Consider the following 18,499-nt stretch of genomic DNA (forward strand, 5'->3'; position numbering starts at 1 on the left):
TTTATTTTTGCTTTTGTTACCTCTGTTTTTGGTGTCAAATCCAAAAAATCATTGCCAAGATGATACCAAGGAGTGTACTGCCTGTATTTTCTTCTAGCAGTTTTATAGTTTTATGACATTTAAGGTTTTTAAAGATTTTTTATTCATTTATTTGAGAGAGAGAGCGCACACATGAGCAGATGGAGGAGCAAAGGGAGAGGGAGAAGGAGAAGCAGCTTCTTCCCACTAAGCAAGAAGCCAGACACAGGCTCAATCTCAGGACCCTGGGATCATGACCTGAGCCAAAGGCAGACAGTTAACCAACTGAGCCACTCAGGTGCCTCATACTCAGTTTTTTAATACATTTTGAATTTATTTTTGTGTATTGTGTAAGACAGTAGTCCAGTTTCATTCTTTTGCATATGGCCGTCAGTTTTTCCAACACCGTTTATTGAAGAGACTCCCCCTTCTCCATTTAGTATCATTGGCTCCTTTATCCTACATCAATTAACCAGATATGCATGGGTCTATTTCTGGGCTGTTTCATTGATTTGTGTGTCTGTTATTATGCCAGTACCACATTATTGTTGTTTTGATTACTGAAGCTTTGTGTAGTATATTTTGAAATCAAGTAGTATGATGTCTCCAGGTTTTTTCTTGTTGCTCAATATTGCTTTGGCTATTCATGGTCTTTTGTCATTTCATACAAATTTTAGGACTACTTGTTCTCTTCCTGTAAAAAATGCTATTGGAATATTTATAGGGATTGCACTGAATCTGTAGATTGCTTTGAGTAATATTAACTATGATAATTCTTCCAATCTGTGAACATGAACTATCTTTGCATTTGTGTCATCTTCAGTTTTTGTTGTTGTTGTTATCAGTGTCCTATAGTTTTCAGTGTATGGGTCTTTCACTTCCTTGGTTAAATTAATTCCCAGGTATTTTATTCTTTTGGATGTAGCTATAAGTGGGATTGTTAGTTTTTCTGCTTCCTGTTGATTTTTGTATCCTGCAACTACACAGAGTTTATTAGTTCTAACGTTTTTTTGGTGGATTCTTTAGGGTTTTCTGCATATAATATGTCATCTGCAGAATTAACAGTTTTACTTCTTCCCTTTCCAATTTGGATCCCTTTTATTTCTTGCCTATTGCTCTGGCTAGGGCTTCTAGTACTATCTTGAATAAAAATGGTGATAGTACATATGTTTGTGTTGTTCCAGATATTACAGGAAAAAACTTTCAGCTTTTCACCATTGAATATGATATTAGATGTGGGCCTGTCTGTACCCACTTTGTTGAGAGTTTTTATCATACATGAATTTTGAATTTTATCAAATGCTTTTTCTACACCTATTGATACAGTGATTTTTTTATCCTTCATCTCATTAATGTGGTACATTGCATTGATTGATTTGCAGATGTTGAGCCATACTTGCATCCCTGGAATAATTACCATTTTATCATGGTGTATGATCCTTTTGATTCATTACTGAATTTGAGTTTAATATTTTATTGAGGATTTTTGAATCTGCGTTCACCAAATATTGGCCTGTAATTTTCTTGTGGTGTCTTTGTTTTATTATCAAGATAATACTGCCCTCTTGAAATGGGTTTGGAAGTATTCTCTAATCTTCTTTTTTTTTTTTTTGGAAGAGTTTAAGAAGGATTAGTATTGATTCTTTTTGAATGTTTGGTATAATTCACCAGTGAGCCCATTTGGTCCTGGGCTTATGTTTGGTGTAGGTTTTGAATACTGATTTAATCTCCTTACAAATATTCAGTCTCTTCAGATTTTCTATTTCTTCATGGTTCAGTCTTGGGATATTGTATGTTTCCAGGAATTTATCATGATTGTCAAATTTGTTGTATAATTTTTCACAGCAGTCTTTTATGATTGTATTTCTGTAGTATTGGCTGTTAAATATTATCACTTTCAGTCTGTGCATATCATTATATCTAATGTATCTAACTTTAGGCAGCATATATGGGTCTTATTTTCTTTTCCATTCTTCCATTCTGTCTTTTGATAAGAGAATGTATTTCATTTACATTTAAAGTAATTATTGATAGGTGTATAGTTATTGCCATGTTCATTTTTTTCTTGCTCTTTTGTAATTCCTCTGTTTCTTCTCATGCTCTCTTCCTTTGTAGTTTAATGACTGACTTTTGGGTATACTTAGATTTCTCTATCTTTTATGTATCTACTATACATTATTACTGATTTTCTATCATTTCTTATTTTGAGTCCTTTTGCCTTATTTTGTGAGTTCTAGCTAGAGGTTTGTCAGTTTCATTTAGCTTCATAAAGAACCAGCTCTTAGTTTCATTTATTTTTGCTAACATTTTAGTCTCTGTTTCATTTTTTTCCACTCTAATCTTTATTTCCTTCATTCTACTAACTTTGGGCTTCATTTGTTCTTTTTCTAGTTCCTTGAGATATAAAGTTGGCTTATTTGAAATTTTCCTTGTTCTCTTGATGTAGGCATTTATCACTATGAACTTTCCTCTTAAAACTGCTTTTGCTGTATCCCATAAGTTTTGGTGTATTATTTTTCATTTTTATATTTGTCTCAAAGTATTTTTTGCTTTCTCTTGATTTCTTCTTTGGCCCATTGATTGTTCAATACCATATTGTTTAATCTCTACACATTTGTGAATTTCTCAGTTTTCTAATAGTTGATGTCTAGTTTCATACAATTATGCTTAGGAAAGATTCTTGAGGAGTACCTGGGTGGCTCAGTTGGTTGAGTGTCCAACTCTTGGTTTCAGCTCAAGTCATGGTCTCATGGATATTGGGGGTCTGGCCCATGTAGGACTCTGTACTCAGTAGGGAGTCTGCTTGAAGATTCTCTCCTTCTGCCCCTCCCCACACTCATTTGCTCGCTCTAAAATAAGTCTTTGGGAAAAAAAAAGATACTTGATATTATTTCAATCATCTTAAATTTATTGAGACTTGTTTTGTTACCTAACACAATGGAGGATGTGCCCTGTGTACCTAAGAAAACTGTTTATTCTTTGCTTTTGGTGAAATATTCTGTATATATCTATTAAGTATGTCTAGTCTAACATGTCATTTAAAGTCAGTGTTTCCTGGGACACCTGAGTAGCTCAGTGGTTGAGCATCTGCCTTTGGCTCAGGTTCTGATCCCTGGGTTCCTGGGATCAAGTCCCACATAGGGCTCCTCACAGGGAGCCTCCTTCTCCCTCTGCCTATGTCTCTGCCTCTCTCTGCATGTCTCTCATGAATAAATAAGTAAAATCTTTTTTAAAATAAATCAATAAAGTCATTGTTTCCTTATCAATTTTCTTTTTGGATGATCCTCTGTTGACAGTGGTATACTAAAGTCCCCTACTTATTTTATTGCTATTTCTCCATTTTAGAACTGGTAATATTTGTTTCATGCATTTAGATGTTACTGTATTTTAAGTGCATAAATACTTAGAAATATGTTCTTATTGTGTTGACCCTTTTATATTATTATATAATGCTCTTGGTCTCCTATTATAGTCTTTGTTTTAAGGTCTTTGGTCTAATGTAAGAATAGCTACTCCAGCTTTCTTTTGCTTTTTGCACAGAATATCTTTTTTCTATCACTTCACTTTTAGTCTGTGCATGTGCTTACATCTAAAGTGTCTCTTTAAAAAAAAATGTCTTTTTTTAGGCAGCATATGGATAGGTCTTATTTTCTTATCCATTCCGCCACTTTGTCTTCTCATTAGAGAATGTATTTCATTTATATTTAAGGTAATTATTGACAATATATAGTTACTACCATTTTTTTAAAGATTTTATTTATTTATTCATGAGAGACAGAGAAAGGCAGGGACACAGGCAGAGGAAGAATCAGGCTCCATGCAGAAAGCCTGATGAGGGACTCGGTCCAGGGACCCCGGGATCAAGCCCTGAGCCAAAGGCAGACAATCAACCATTGAGCCATCCAGGCGTCCCTAGTGACTACCATTTTAATTGTTTTCTTGCTATTTTGTAGTTTCTCTCTGCATTTTTTTCTTTTCATGCTCTCTTCCTGTGTGGTTTGATGTATTTCTTTAGCTAGATGCTTAGATTCCTCTTTCCTTATCTTTTGTGTATCTACCACAGGTTATTGGTTTGTAGTTATCATGTGGCTTACATATAACCACCTATATTAAGTGTTTTAAATTAGAAATTAAGTTTGAACACATCCTAAAGCTCTCCATTTTATTCTGCCCTCCACATTGTTTCTGATATCACATCTTACATCTTTTTATCTTGTATTTCTCATAACTAATAATTTGTAATTTTTACTACATTTGTCTTTTAATCCATCGCTTTTACTACATATTTACTTTTACCAGAGAGACTTCTATTTTATGTCTTCTTGTTACTAATTAGCATCCTTTCTTTTCATCTTAAGAAAAGTCCCTTTAGAAACACCTGGGTGGCTCAGTGGTTGAGCATCTGCCTTTGGCTCAGGGCGTGAACCCCAGGGTCCTGGGATCGAGTCCCACATCAGGCTTCCTGCATGGAGCCTGCTTTTCTCTCTGCCTCTCATGAATAAATAAATAAAATCTTTTTTTTTTTTAAAAAAAAAAGGCCCTTTAACATTTCTTGTAAGTCTGATTTAGTTGTGATTAACTCCTTTAGTTTTGTCTGGAAAACTCTATCTCTCCTTCAATTCTGAATGACAACTTTGCCAAGTAGAATAGTATTCATGGAAATGTTTTTCTGTCTGCACCTTAAATATATCATGCCATTCTCTTCTGGCCTGCAAAGTTTCTGCTGAAAATCTGCTAATAGGCTAATGGGACCTCCTATATATATAACATGTTGTTTTCCTCTTGCTGCTTTTAAGATTCTCTCCTTGTCTTTACCTTTTGACAGGTTAATTATAATGTTCTTGATGTGGGCCTTGTTGAATTCCTATTATTTGGAACTTTTTGGGTTTCCTGAATCTGAGTGTCTATTTCCTTCCCCGTGTTATGGAAATTTTAAGCCATTATTTCTTCAGATAAGTTTTCTGCCCCTTTCTCTCTTCTTTTGGAAGCCCCATTTTATGAATACTAGCCCACTTAATATTGTCTTATTACTCCCTTAACCTACCTTCATTTTTTTTTTTTTGCTACTCTGATTATTTGCATTCCACTGCCCTGTATTCCAGTTTACTGATAGTTTCTTCTGCTTTATTTAGTTGGCTATCAAACTTTCCTGATGTGTTTTTCACTTCAGTTACTGTATTCTTGAGCTCTCTGGCTTCTGTTTGGTACGTTCTTATGTTTTCCATCTCTGAGTTCTCACTAGATTCATCTATTCATCTCGCAAGTTTGGTGAACATCTTTGTAACCATTATTTTGAACCCTTTTTAGATAAATCACTTAGTTTTATTAAAGATTTTTTCTGAGGTTTTTAGTTCAGAATGTATTTTTCTGTTTCTTCATTTTTGCTTGACTCTGTGTTGGTTTCTATGCATAAAATGGTCACCTCTCCAAGTCGTGAACAGCAGCCTCACATACTACTGAATCTTATTGTTCAACCCTGCCCTAGCTCTTGTCTCTTAAACCTTTGAATTGCCCAAACATCCTCTTTTATTTTAAACAGCTCCCAGTAGTTGAGGTTGTGCCAAAAGCTATCAGCACCCCAAAGGGAAGGATCTCAGCACCCAGACGCAGGCTCATTCTCATTCTCATCTTTTAAAAGTATGCACATATATACATACAGTCCTGTGGAACCACAAACATAAGCCCCACTGACCACCAGAGCTAGGCAATCTGGAAGTGTCTCCTGGGCAGCAGTCCCAAAAATAGGGGCACCATGCAAGTGCATACACTCCTTTCTAAAAGATACCAGCAAGCTGGAGCAAGACAAAAGGAGAGCACAAAGATGGCATCCACTGGCCTCCATTCCATGAAAGTAACTCCATAAGCTTCCAGATGCATGCCAAACCTGAAACCTGCCTTTTGGGCTGAAACTCCAATGCAAGGAAATAGTCCTACTTCACAGAAAGCCTGGGGGCTTTCTTGACTGTGCAGTAACCTGCCAAGAACTAGGTCTCCTATTGTTACAGTCCCTTGGGGCCCAGGAATACAAGCCCCCCTCGCCACCAGAACCAGGCTATCAGGTGAGCAATCTGAAAATACTAGAGAGGGCTTCAGACATAAAAACGGGGGCACCAGATGTGGTAAAATCTCTCTCCAGTTGATACTGGCACTCTACAGTGCAACAGAGAGGGGAAGTGAAGATGGTATCCACTAGCTTCTGTCCCTGGAGAATACCCCAGGAGACCCCTAGATGTGTGTTAAATTAGATGCCTACCACTAGGCCAAGGCTTTAAGATAAGGAAATGAGCCTCTTTCACAGAAAGTCTAGGTGCCCATTTGCTGCTTCTGCACTGGTCCCTAGGGTGGGTCAGTCCAAGCACGCAGGCTCTTTAAGAGCCATTTCTCACTTCACTATTGCCTTATGGATCTTATTGACAGAAGCTTTGTTGGTTTCCAAAGCTAAATGTTTTAGAGCATCATCTTAAGTTATGGTGCCCAGTGTAAGACTCAGACCCTTCACTCCTTGGAAGATCAGGTTGGCTTTTTTTTCACTTTTTAAAAATTTTATTTAAATTCAATTAATTAACATATAATGTATTGTTGGTTTCAGAGGTAGAGGTCAGTGATTCATCGGTCTTATATGATAGAGAGTGCTCATTATATCACATGACCTCCTTAATGTCCATCATCCAGTTACCCCCATCCCCCCACTCTACTCCCCTCTAGCAACCCTCAGTTTGTTTCCTATGATTAAGAGTCTCTTATGATTTCTTTTCCTGATTTCATCATTATTTTTTTCTTCTTTTCCTGATTTCATCATTATTTTTTTCTTCTTTTCCCCTATGATCTTCTATTCTAAGTTCCACATGAGTGAGATTATATAATTGTCTTTCTCTTATTGACTTATTTCACTAGGCGTAATATCTTCTAGTTCTATCCACACCATTGCAAATGGCAAGATTTTTTTTGGGGGGGGGATGGCTGAGTAGAATTCCATTGTGTGTGTGTGTGTGTGTGTGTGTGTGTGTGTGTGTACACACACACCACATTGTTACCTATTTATCTATCAAAGGACATCTGGGTTCTTTCTATAGTTTGGCTATTGTGGACATTGCTGCTATAAATATTGGGATGTAGATGCCCCTTTGAATTGCTACATTTTTCTCTTTGGAGTAAATACCCAGTAGTGCAATTGCTGGGTCATAGGTAGCTCTATTTTCAACTTTTTGAAGTACCACTATACTATACCAGAGTGGCTGGTACCAGTTTGCGTTCCCACCAACAGTGTAAGAGGGTTCCCCTTTCTCCACATCCTCCCCAACATCTGTTGTTTCGACTTGTTTGTTTTAGCCATTGACTGGTGTGAGGTGATACTTCATTGTGGTTTTGATTTGTATTTTCCTGTTGCTGAGTGACGTGGAGCATTTTTTCACGTGTCTTTTGGCCATTTGTATGTTTTTAGAGAAATGCCTGTTCATGTCTTCTGTCCATTTCTTGATTGGATTATTTGTTTGGGTGTTGAGTTTGATAAGTTCTTTATAGACTTTGGATACTAGCTCTTTATCTGATATGTCATTTGCAAATATTTCTCCCATTCTATAGGTTGCCTTTTGGTTTTGTCACCTGTTTACTTTGCTGTGCAGAAACTTTTTATCTTGATGATATCCCAGTAGTTCAGGTTTTAAGTTCCTTCCTGGTTGTGGATCATCATGACAGAGATAGGAATATAATGAAATCATGTCTCAATCTGTCCTACCCACATAGATATGGGGTTTCTCTTGTTTGCCCAATGTGTAGGAGTCATTCAGATAATTTTATGGGTTCTTTTAAGAGGAAATTGCTCCATATATAGCTGTCGATTTGCTATGTCTTTGGGAAGAAGTCAGTTCAGGATTTTACATCACCATCTTGAATCAGAGTTCTGAAATTAATATCATGAAGAGGTACCTGCACTCCCATGTTCATTGCTACATTATTCATAGTAGCCAAGATATGGAATCACCCTAAATGTCCCTCGGTGGATAAATGAATAAAGAAAGTGTGATACACACACAAACACACATAAATGGAGTATTATTTTCACCCTTTAAAAAGAAGGAAATCCTGTCATTTGCAATGATGTGGATGAACCTGGAGTACACTGTGCTAAGTGAAATAAGGCTGGCAAATACTGCATGACCTCACTTATATGTAGAATCTAACAATAGTCAAACACAAACAGGCACTGAGTAGAATTTTGGTTAGCAGGGGCTGAGGGGAGAAAGAAATGGGGAAGTGCTAGTCAAAGGGAACAAAATTGCAGTTAGGATGAAACACACAGCATGGTGACTATAATTAATAATACTGTATTGAATATTGGAAATTTGCTAAAAGTAGGTTTCAGGTCCTCTCATGCCCCTTCCCCCAAAATGGTAAGTGAGGAGATAATATATTAAGCAGTTTTCATAATTGTTTCCTATGTATATTAAATTATCTCATTTTATAGCTTAAACATGATTTTTACTTAAAATGTTGAAAAGAAAATAAAGAAAATTTAGCCACAAAGTATAGAGAAACAAAATTAATTGCAATTATGTATCTTATTTAACCCAATATACCTGAAATGTTATTTGAACATGTAATCAATACAAAAATATTATTTTACTTTTTTTAGTATTAAGTCTTCAAAGTCTGTTGTGTATTTGCACTAAAAGATACTTCAAATTGGACTAGCCACATATAGATAGTGGCTACCATATACTGATCATGCAGATGTGAGTAACAGGAGTTCCGTAAAAAGAATGCATAAGGGTAAAAAGAGGCAGGGAAGAAATAAAATAATTTAAGAAAATTTCCAAGAACTAAAGGATACTAGTTTCCAAATTGAGTAGGCTTTCAGAAAGCCCAAGAAAATAGACGAATTAGACCCAGGATATTTCGAAACACCAGGGACCCAGAGAAACCACTATAGGGTTTAAAGAAAACAAACAAAACAGATTATTATAGTCAAAGGATCAGATATCAGCATGGCTTTAGACTTTTCAAAAATAATGGATAGGTAGAAGACTGAATGACTGCCTTTGATATACTGAAGGAAAAGCACCGCTAAGGTATAATTCTATAGCCAAAATATCAACCAAGTTAGGAGGTAAATAAAAGGTATTTTCAACTACCCAAGATCTCAAAAAATTTACCTGCCATGCTCCCCTTTTCAAGAAGCTACTGAAAGGTGTGTTACACCAAACAAAGAAGTCAACCAAGAATGAGGAAAGTGTGAGATACAAGAAATGAGAGAAAGGTGAAAGAAATCCCTGGGATCAAACTGTGAACCCAACCTAGAGAGCAACCAGTCCAGGTTACAGTAGGTCGGAAGGAAGCAAAAATACTTCACCAAGAAAATCCAGTTGATAGAACCCTGATGCAGGTCAGCCCGGGTGGCTCAGCGGTTTAGCGCCGCCTTCAGCCCAGGGCCTGATACTGGAGACCCAGGATCCAGTCCCACATCAGGCTCTCTGCATGAAGCCTGCTTCTCCCTCTGCCTATGTCTCTGCCTCTCTCTCTGCGTCTCTCATGAATAAATAAATAAAATCTTAAAAAAAAAAAGAACCCTGATGCAACTGATTGTGGATGTAGAAAAGTGGCAGATATGGACATTGAATAGTTACATAGACACAAATCTAAGCAAATAAGAGATAAAAGAAAAATAAAAACTTATAAACTCTGAATCTTGAGTAATTTCCATTACAAGGGTCCAGAAGGGCATGTAAGTAAAGTGGAACAATGAGAGGTAAAAGAGCTAAAACCTCATCTTTCATAGTACAAAATTAATATATAATTCTTGAAACTGAAATGTAAGGAAGGAATAATATAAGCATCTTAACTGAAAACATAAAAACCAAAACAATCAGGTGTTGAAAGTAGTTGTTTCTGGGGAAGGGAAAATAATAGGAAGAAGGGATCTGCTAGTTTTCCTAACAAATTTTGTAAAACTGTGTTTCTCTAAGTCCCAAGTATATACACATCTAACTTACTTTTTTTTTTTTCTAACTTACTTTAAAAGAAACATGGGCAGTACTAAATCTGGGTAAGTAAAGGACCTTTACCAGGCCATTGGTAATGAGTGTCCTTATCTCCTAGTATTGAGTATTGGTTCCGCTGCATGGATGTGGATGGGGACGGTGTACTCTCCATGTACGAGCTAGAGTACTTCTATGAGGAGCAGTGTGAACGGATGGAAGCCATGGGCATTGAGCCCTTGCCATTCCATGATTTGCTGTGCCAGATGCTTGACTTGGTAAAGCCAGCCACTGAAGGTAAGATTGAGTAAAAAGTTCATTTGCACTTTTCACGTGTGTAATAGAGTGGGGTATTTAATCCCAGATTGTCCTAAATTCTTTAATAACTTCCAGAGTCTTCCATACTGACTTCCGAAATACAGAAATACTTACATTTCTTATTTACTATTAGTGTGGAACCAACAGTTAATGGCAAATCCTATTGAAGAAATTTTTCCAGGGATCCCGGAGTGGCTCAGCAGGTTTAGCACCTACCTTCGGCCCGGGGCATGATCCTGGAGTCCCGGGATTGAGTCCCGTGTTGGGCTCCCTGCATGGAGCCTGCTTCTCCCTCTGCCTGTGTCTCTGCCTCTCTCGCTCTCTGTCTCTCGAATGAATGAATGAATGAATAAATAAATATATAAATAAATAAAATCTTTTAAAAAAAAGAAAAGAAAAAAATTTTTCCATAGAGGAACACCTGGGTGGCTCAGTTGGTTAAGCATCAAATTCTTGATTTTGGCTCAGGTCATGATCTCAAGGTTGTGAGATCAAGCTCAGCAGTGAGTCTGCTTGAGATTATCTCTCTCCTTCTCCCTGTGCCCTGGCCCACCGTAAGTCTTTATAAAGAAAAAAATTTGTCCATAGAGAAAGCAGATTAGCAGTTGTCCAGGGCTTGGGGTAAGGGGAATTGGGAAAAGTCTGCTTGACAGATGGAGAGTTTCCTTTCGAGGTAAAGAAGTGTTAACAGAACTCAATAGTAGTGATGTTTGCACAACATTGTGAATGTACTAAAAGTCACAGAATTGTACAATAAAATGGTGAACTTTATGTCAGTTTCAGCTCAAAAAAATGGGATCTTGTATAATAAAATTAGCATATACATATATCTTTAAACTTCAGTAAAAGATTTCACTTACCAAAACATTCTTGATATTTACTCGATTTGTTTTTACATAGGCAAAATAACACTACGAGATCTGAAGAGATGCAGAATGGCACACATCTTTTATGACACTTTCTTTAATCTGGAGAAATACTTAGACCATGAACAGAGAGATCCCTTTGCAGTCCAGAAGGTACTGGTTTTAACTTCTATTTGAGAGCTGCAGTATCGGGGTTATATGCTACAGATAAAAATTATTTCTGCCTATGAGAATCTTGTATTTTAAAGACGTAACATTTATAACATCACATACTGAAAAAAGAAAAATGGACCCAGAGCTCATCTTTCCCCCCAGCTAATCTTTAAGTTTAGGTAACCACCATCTGCCTATCATTAAGTGAACTGTATGGCCTGTGTACTTACATATATATTAGAAAATAGTTTTTAAAAGGTTTGAAAAAAATTTGTCCTTCCAAATTAAATATTTATCAATAGGCACATCTTTATTAGAAAGCATATTGGGATTAACTGTACCATTCATTTCCAGAATGACATGTAAATAGCTCTCCCCATCATAACGAAAACCAGACATTCTCATGAAGAACAAACCTCAGATAATATAACACTTTTTCAAGTGTTAATGACTGTTGTGCAGGACTGTCAGTTTGAAGTCATTCTACACCTGAATAGACACTAACCTGTAGACCCTCAAAAAACCCTGAATATCATATGGTTTGTTCCAAAGAAAAAGGGCAGAATATCAATATTTCTATTCCCTTATTTGAAAAGTAAAAATTATGTTGATAGAAAAGGACTATTTCCAGTGGTCCTGCAAGAGTACAACTACAGGAAACTTTTGGTCTTTTCTTTTTCTTCCACATGTTGACCTAAACAGTAGTAAGAATACAAAGATCACCTTCCAGAAACAAAGTCTCTGTATCTGATCTTGGAGCATATCAAGGCCCATTGTCACTAACCTAAAGTCAGAATTATGTTTCATTGACTCAGAGGTGCCCATTATTTTATATCCCTGGAAGGAAGGAAGGAAGGAAGGAAGGAAGGAAGGAAGGAAGGAAGGAAGGAAGGAAGGAAGGAAGGAAGGAAGGAAGGAAGGGGAAAGGAGAAAGGAAAGGGAAGGGAAGGAGAAAGGAAAGGGAAGGAGAAAGGGAAGGAAAGGAAAAAGGAAAGGGAAGGAAAGGAAAAAGGAAAGGGAAGGAAAGGAAAAAGGAAAGGGAAGGAAAGGAAAAAGGAAAGGGAAGGAAAGGAAAAAAAAGGAAGGGAAAGGGAAAAAAAGGAAGGGAAAGGAAAAAAAAAGGAAGGGAAAGGAAAAAAAAAGGAGGAAGGAAGAAATTGTAAATCTAAGATGTGTACCAGTTTCAGAGATATTAAAAGGATGGGGTAGGGGTTCTTAAAATGGATTAACTGTCATAACACATTGTATGGTCAATATTTAGGTATTTGCATTCTTCTAGGCATAACTAACCTTACATCCAAGGGCAGTGCTCATTTTAATCATGGAAAAACATTTTACCTGGAATACATAATCCAAGATACTGCCCATATTGTAGAAGGAAAAGAAAATGTATAGCCTTTTCCTCCCCTTCATTTCTTCCATTTGTGTTATAAATTTTACTTTGTAAGAAGTGACAGTATATCAAGATTTGTTCTGATATGCAAAGAACATTTTTAGTTAGAAAGAACTCAACAACTGAGTGTTATTCTGTATGTTGGCAAAGTGAACACCAATAAAAAAAATAAATTTAGAAAAAAAAAAAAAAAAGTGCTCAGTAGGGCAGCCCTGGTGGCCGAGCGGTTTAGCACCGTCTTCAGCCCGGGGTGTGATCCTGGAGAACCTGGGATCGAGTCCCGCATCGGGCTCCCTGTATGGAGCCTGCTTCTCCCTCTGCCTGTGTCTCTGCCTCTCTCTCACTCTCTCTCTCTCTCATGAATAAATAAATAAAATCTTAAAAAAAGAAAAGTGCTCAGTAAATTTCAGACACTGTGTTGAAGAGACATATGGTCAAATAGAGATTTAAAAAAAAAAGCAAAAAGTAGCAATCAAGCATATACAGTATAGCAAAGAAATTATTTGGGGAAGGGCTGTTTCCAGGAAGATAGCACAGATGACATGACATCTGAACTGACTTTTACAGAAGCAATAAAAAAAAATGTGCCAGAGAAAGGGATGGTATATTTCAGGTGGGCATATGCAAAAACCACAAATCATTCCAGATAGGTGCTGTGCAAAATGCCAGGGAGAAGGCGAGCCAGGGCATGGCCTCTGATTATAATCAGGCAAAAGAATCTGCATCTGAAGAATTAGCTGCTGAGTCGTTCACTATAATTTTTGTGATTGGAGGCACAGAAATCACTTCAGCAGTGTAACTTTAGCACCTCTTTTAATATGTTAAGATGAAACATTTTCAGATAGGTCATCACAAATATGTATCACTAAAAACAAACAACCTATCTCCAATTGTTTGTCTTTGATTATTTTTGTTTCCTGTCCTCTTTGCAAGCAGGATATTGAGAATGAGGGGCCTGAGCCTTCTGACTGGGACAGGTTCGCAGCTGAGGAATATGAGACTCTTGTTGCAGAGGAATCTGCCCAAGCACAGTTCCAGGAAGGGTGAGTGAATTTCCCTGGGTCTTGAAGAACTTTTTAAACAGGGGTAACCATCTCAGAAATATTAAAACCACCTTAAAAAATCAAACTAGTAATCCTTATTTTTTAATATCATAAAAATGGATTATAATCAACTTTAGTTGAATATTTTCCCCAGCAGTCTTCTCTTCCCTTCTTCACTAATTTCCTGAAAACTCTTCTCATTCCCATTTCCTTTCATAAAATTGTACTTTTCACTGGAAGTTAAGATCATTGTGGAGTCATACTACTTTGTTAGGGATGTTAGTGAGTCCCATAAATACAGGACAAGGGTAAAAAAACTGAAGCTTTTTTAAATAATAAAGATATATTTTTAAAACAAACCTTTACCATACATGGTTTTGTGCATTCAACCCTGAACAAGAAGTTACTTCTACATGGGATTTATAATAGGGCTTACTTAATTCCATAAAGGGACCATGGTGAGAAATTATCCAAGACTTTCACTGCTTAGAACATTTAAGCAACTTTATAATTTGTTGGCTCTTTTCCATCATCTTCTAGGGATTCCTTCAGCAGTTCCTCTAAGACTCTTAACTAATCCTAATTATTAATGTAATACATTTTTTGAATAGGTAATACATCTGTATGTTTTAATATTCAAAGAAACCAAAGGATTACATAGTAAAGTTTCCTACTGCCCAGTCAGTTTTCCTTCCCAGAAGCAACAATCACTGTGATCATTTTATGTACCCTTCCAAAAAAGACTCTCTATCCCACTCTGTCAGATAGATAGATAGATAGATAGATAGATAGATAGGATAGATAGATAGGCAGGCAGGCAGGCAGATAGGCAGATAGATAGAGAAAGAAGCAAATTCTTTCTTGCCTGGGAGGCTCAGTCAGTTAAGTATCCAATTCTTGATCCCAGTTCAGGTATCAATCTCAGGGTCATGAGTTCAAATCCAGTGTTGGGCTCCACACTGGGTATGGAGCCTACATTTTAAAAAAATAAAAAAGCAAATACACATATACATTGTTACATTACTTTTTTCCCTTACACATATGGTAGCATTCATTGTTTGGTACCTAGTTTTTTTCCACACTTGTATAAAAATTCTAGAGATCTGCTGTACAACATAGTACCTACAGTTTAAAATTTGGTATTGTGCACTTTAAAATGTTAATAGGATAAATCTCATGTCAAGTCTTCCTACAAAATAAACATACACAAGAAGAGAAGGAATGTGATGGGTGATGGGTATATTTAGTACCTTGGTTGTGGTATCACAGATGTATGCATATGTCCACATTGATCAAGATGCATTCATTATAAATGCATATCATTTTTTGTGTAACAATTACACCTAAAAACAAAGCTTGAGAAAACAGTATGGTAAACCAAAAACATTTGTATTTTATGATTACTAAGGTATAAATGAGGATTTACAAATATTTTGGGGCATTCAGTGCATGAAAAAAATTAATAAAAACAATAAATTAGAGATTATTCCATACATGTATCTAATGAATGTTCTTCCATACATGTATCTAATGAATGTTCTAAGTTTTTATAGCTGTATAATATTCTAATCTATAGTTATACCATTATGAGAAAAGTTATGCTATTAGAAATAAAATGTTCTAATGAATAATCTTATATACATGTCATTTTATACATACATAGGACATATTTCCAGAAGTATAGAAAACAGCATACTTGCAAAAACACAGATTAGAGAAACCAACACAAAATAATGCAGACACCCAGAACTAGCAACAGTGGGGAGCCACTTTCACCCCTAGGCCTAAAAGGACAAAGAAATAAAACCATTATCAGAACCCAAAGAGAGTAAGTATATGGAGAGAGTCAGGACTTGTGACCTTCAGTAAGGGAATTTAGTCAAACGATGTCAACCCAGATGAGAGCTGCTAGAATAAATACCCAATTTCACTTTCTTTATATCCCTTCGTATTCTGCTGGTACTTCCCATTAGCTTCCAACAAGAAGCCGGAAGATAAGACAACTAACTGATGTGGTCCATCTGGATCAGCCTCCTGGGGCACAAACTAAACGAAGAGTAGATCTAGAAGGATAAAAATGAAATATCCAGTTCAGTACATAATTTCAGGTAGCCCTCCACAGAGATTGTACATTTTACACACCTACCATTAAGTCTTCAATATCTTTTTGGAGAGTATTAAAGAAGCCATTACCAAACCACTTTCTTTAATCCAGAGATTTCCTTAATATTCTTAGCCACAAACTGAGATCTCATTTTTATCATTGACCCAGAAACCCATAAAAATCATTTCATCACTCATTATTTTAAGCCTTACTGAATCAGAAAACACAGGTGAGTATATTCACAAGCATGATCTAAATTTTTGGGCATTGAGCATCCATAGTCTACTTATGAAGCAGTATCAATACTGTTAAGAGCATGTGTAGATGTTTATAATAAATAGATTGCCTCCAACTTTTCACTGATAGGAGTAATAAAATTATCCTACATATATATAGTACAATTCCATGTAAACATTAAAAATCATTTTGTGGATATATATTTCTTGATTACTGTAATTAAAAAAAATAGAGATGTGGAGAAAGACTTTAAAAGTAAAAGACCAAATAGAATGGAATAGCAGAACAAAAAGAAAATTAGGTATATGTAAGGAAAACAACAGGGATATGTTATATGTATTAAACAACAGAGCAAATGGAACCAAAAGATTCCAATAAAAGCTTTTTTAAAAATAAAACAAGGGGGGATCCCTGGGTGGCGCAGCGGTTTAGCGCCTGCCTTTGGCCCGGGGCGCGATCCTGGAGACATGGGATCGAATCCCACGTCGGGCTCCCGGTGCATGGAGCCTGCTTCTCCCTCTGCCTGTGTCTCTGCCTCTCTCTCTCTCTCTCTCTCTCTCTGTGTGACTATCATAAAATAAAAAATAAAATTTAAAAAAAAAGCCTTCTTTAAAAAAAAATAAAAATAAAACAAGACTTGGGGATCCCTGGGTGGCGCAGCGGTTTGGCGCCTGCCTTTGGCCCAGGGCACGATCCTGGAGACCCAGGATCGAATCCCACGTCGGGCTCCTGGTGCATGGAGCCTACTTCTCCCTCTGCCTGTGTCTCTGCCTCTCTCTCTCTCTCTGTGACTATCATAAATAAATTTAAAAAAATAAAAATAAAAAAAATTAAAAATAAAAATAAAATAAAACAAGACTTGAGGGACCCTTGGGTAGCTCAGCGGTTGGGTGCCTACCATCAGCTCAGGTCATGATCCCGGGATCCAGGATCAAATTCCACATCAGGCTCCCTGCGAGGAGCCTGCTTCTCCCTCTGCCTATGTCTCTGCGCCTCTCATGAATAAATAAATAAATCTTAAAAAATAAAAATAAAACAAGACTTGAAATCTAGAAAGGTCAGGAGTCACACCATATCCAGAAAATTCTGATAATGATTGATTCTCCATATATATGTTGAATTTGCCAGAATTCAACGACATAAATAAAAGTTTATTTAAGGGGTTTTTTCCTTTTATTTTTTTTTTAATATTTTACTTATTTGAGAGGGAGAAAGAGTGAGAGCACAGCAGGGTGAGGGACAGAGGGAGAGGCAGACTCCCCACTGAGCAGGGACTCCAGGATGATGACCTGACCTGAAGACAGACACTTAACCGACTGAGCCACCCAGGTGCCCCATTTTTCCCTTTTTTTACAAAATTCAAGTCATCAGACAAGGGGGAAAAAAATCACCCTTGCCTCAGATACCTCCATAGTAAAACTGAATACTGGAAGACCATGAAACAATATATACAACCTTCTCAGAGAAATTATATAATCCCAAATTTTATTATTTTAAAGATTTTATTGATCTATTTGAGAGAGTGAGTGAGCAAGACCTACAGAGGGAGAACAAGCAGGGGAAACTGCAGAGGGAGAGGGAGAAGCAGGCTCCCTGCCGAGCAGGGAGCCAGACAGAGGCTTGATCCCAGGACTCCAGGATCATAACCTGAGCTGAAGGCAGGTACTTAACCGAATGAGCCATCCAGGCACCCCTACAGCCCCAAATTTTATACTAACCCAAGATGACATTCAAGCATGAAAGAACAAATGGTATTTCCAAACACATAAGAACTGAAGGGAATATAGCACCCATGAGCTCTTCTTTAAAAAGGACATAAGCATAAAACCAAGAAACAAAACAAACCAAAATAAAGAGACCGGAAATGGAGCAACCACTGTGAAAAAGAAATAACAGCATTTGATCCATTCAAATGTAGAAAGAATAGAAATAAGAACATAATAGTCTGGAAAAAATAACAGCTGAAACTAGAATGTAGAGAAGAGGAAGAAATATATGTAAAACATCCTAGAAGTAACAATGTAACTGAAAATGGGAGGTGGAGAGGAGAAAGAAAATGTGTAAATTTCATTGGAAAGGCCTCCATAGATAGCCTTTAAAGCTGTAAGTCAAAATGAGAGTTTAGGAATACTAATTAAAATAAACACTTGAAAAACCAAAGCCAGACTCTAAGTGTTCTAATTCAATCGGAAAACATGTACACACAAAATGAAAACACAGACCACAAAGCATAAAGATGACAGAAGTAAAGTATTTTTAGATCAGTGTATGTAAATGGAATAAACTCACTTATTAAAAGAAAAGGATTCAATTCTGGAAGACAACAAAGGTTGAATTAAAAAAAAAAAAATGAAGGGGGATCCCTGGGTGGCTCAGCGGTTTAGTGCCTGCCT

At 36.7% G+C, this 18,499-nt stretch overlaps 1 protein-coding gene across 4 annotated transcripts in view; it reads left to right on the plus strand.

Annotated features, from left to right (window-relative positions):
- The window catches only part of PPP2R3A (protein phosphatase 2 regulatory subunit B''alpha), a 186,074-nt gene that overhangs the window by 148,867 nt on the left and 18,708 nt on the right, over window positions 1-18,499 (plus strand). For all 4 annotated transcript variants that reach the window (XM_055321224.1, XM_055321223.1, XM_055321225.1 and 1 more), the window contains 3 exons: window positions 10,114-10,289; window positions 11,211-11,329; window positions 13,659-13,765. In XM_055321224.1, coding sequence (XP_055177199.1) covers window positions 10,114-10,289; window positions 11,211-11,329; window positions 13,659-13,765 — 402 coding nt within the window. The remainder of the gene's footprint in view (window positions 1-10,113; window positions 10,290-11,210; window positions 11,330-13,658; window positions 13,766-18,499) is intronic.

The sequence above is a fragment of the Nyctereutes procyonoides genome, unplaced genomic scaffold (assembly GCF_905146905.1).
Source record: "Nyctereutes procyonoides isolate TBG_1078 unplaced genomic scaffold, NYPRO_anot_genome, whole genome shotgun sequence".
Taxonomy (NCBI): Eukaryota; Metazoa; Chordata; class Mammalia; order Carnivora; family Canidae; genus Nyctereutes; species Nyctereutes procyonoides.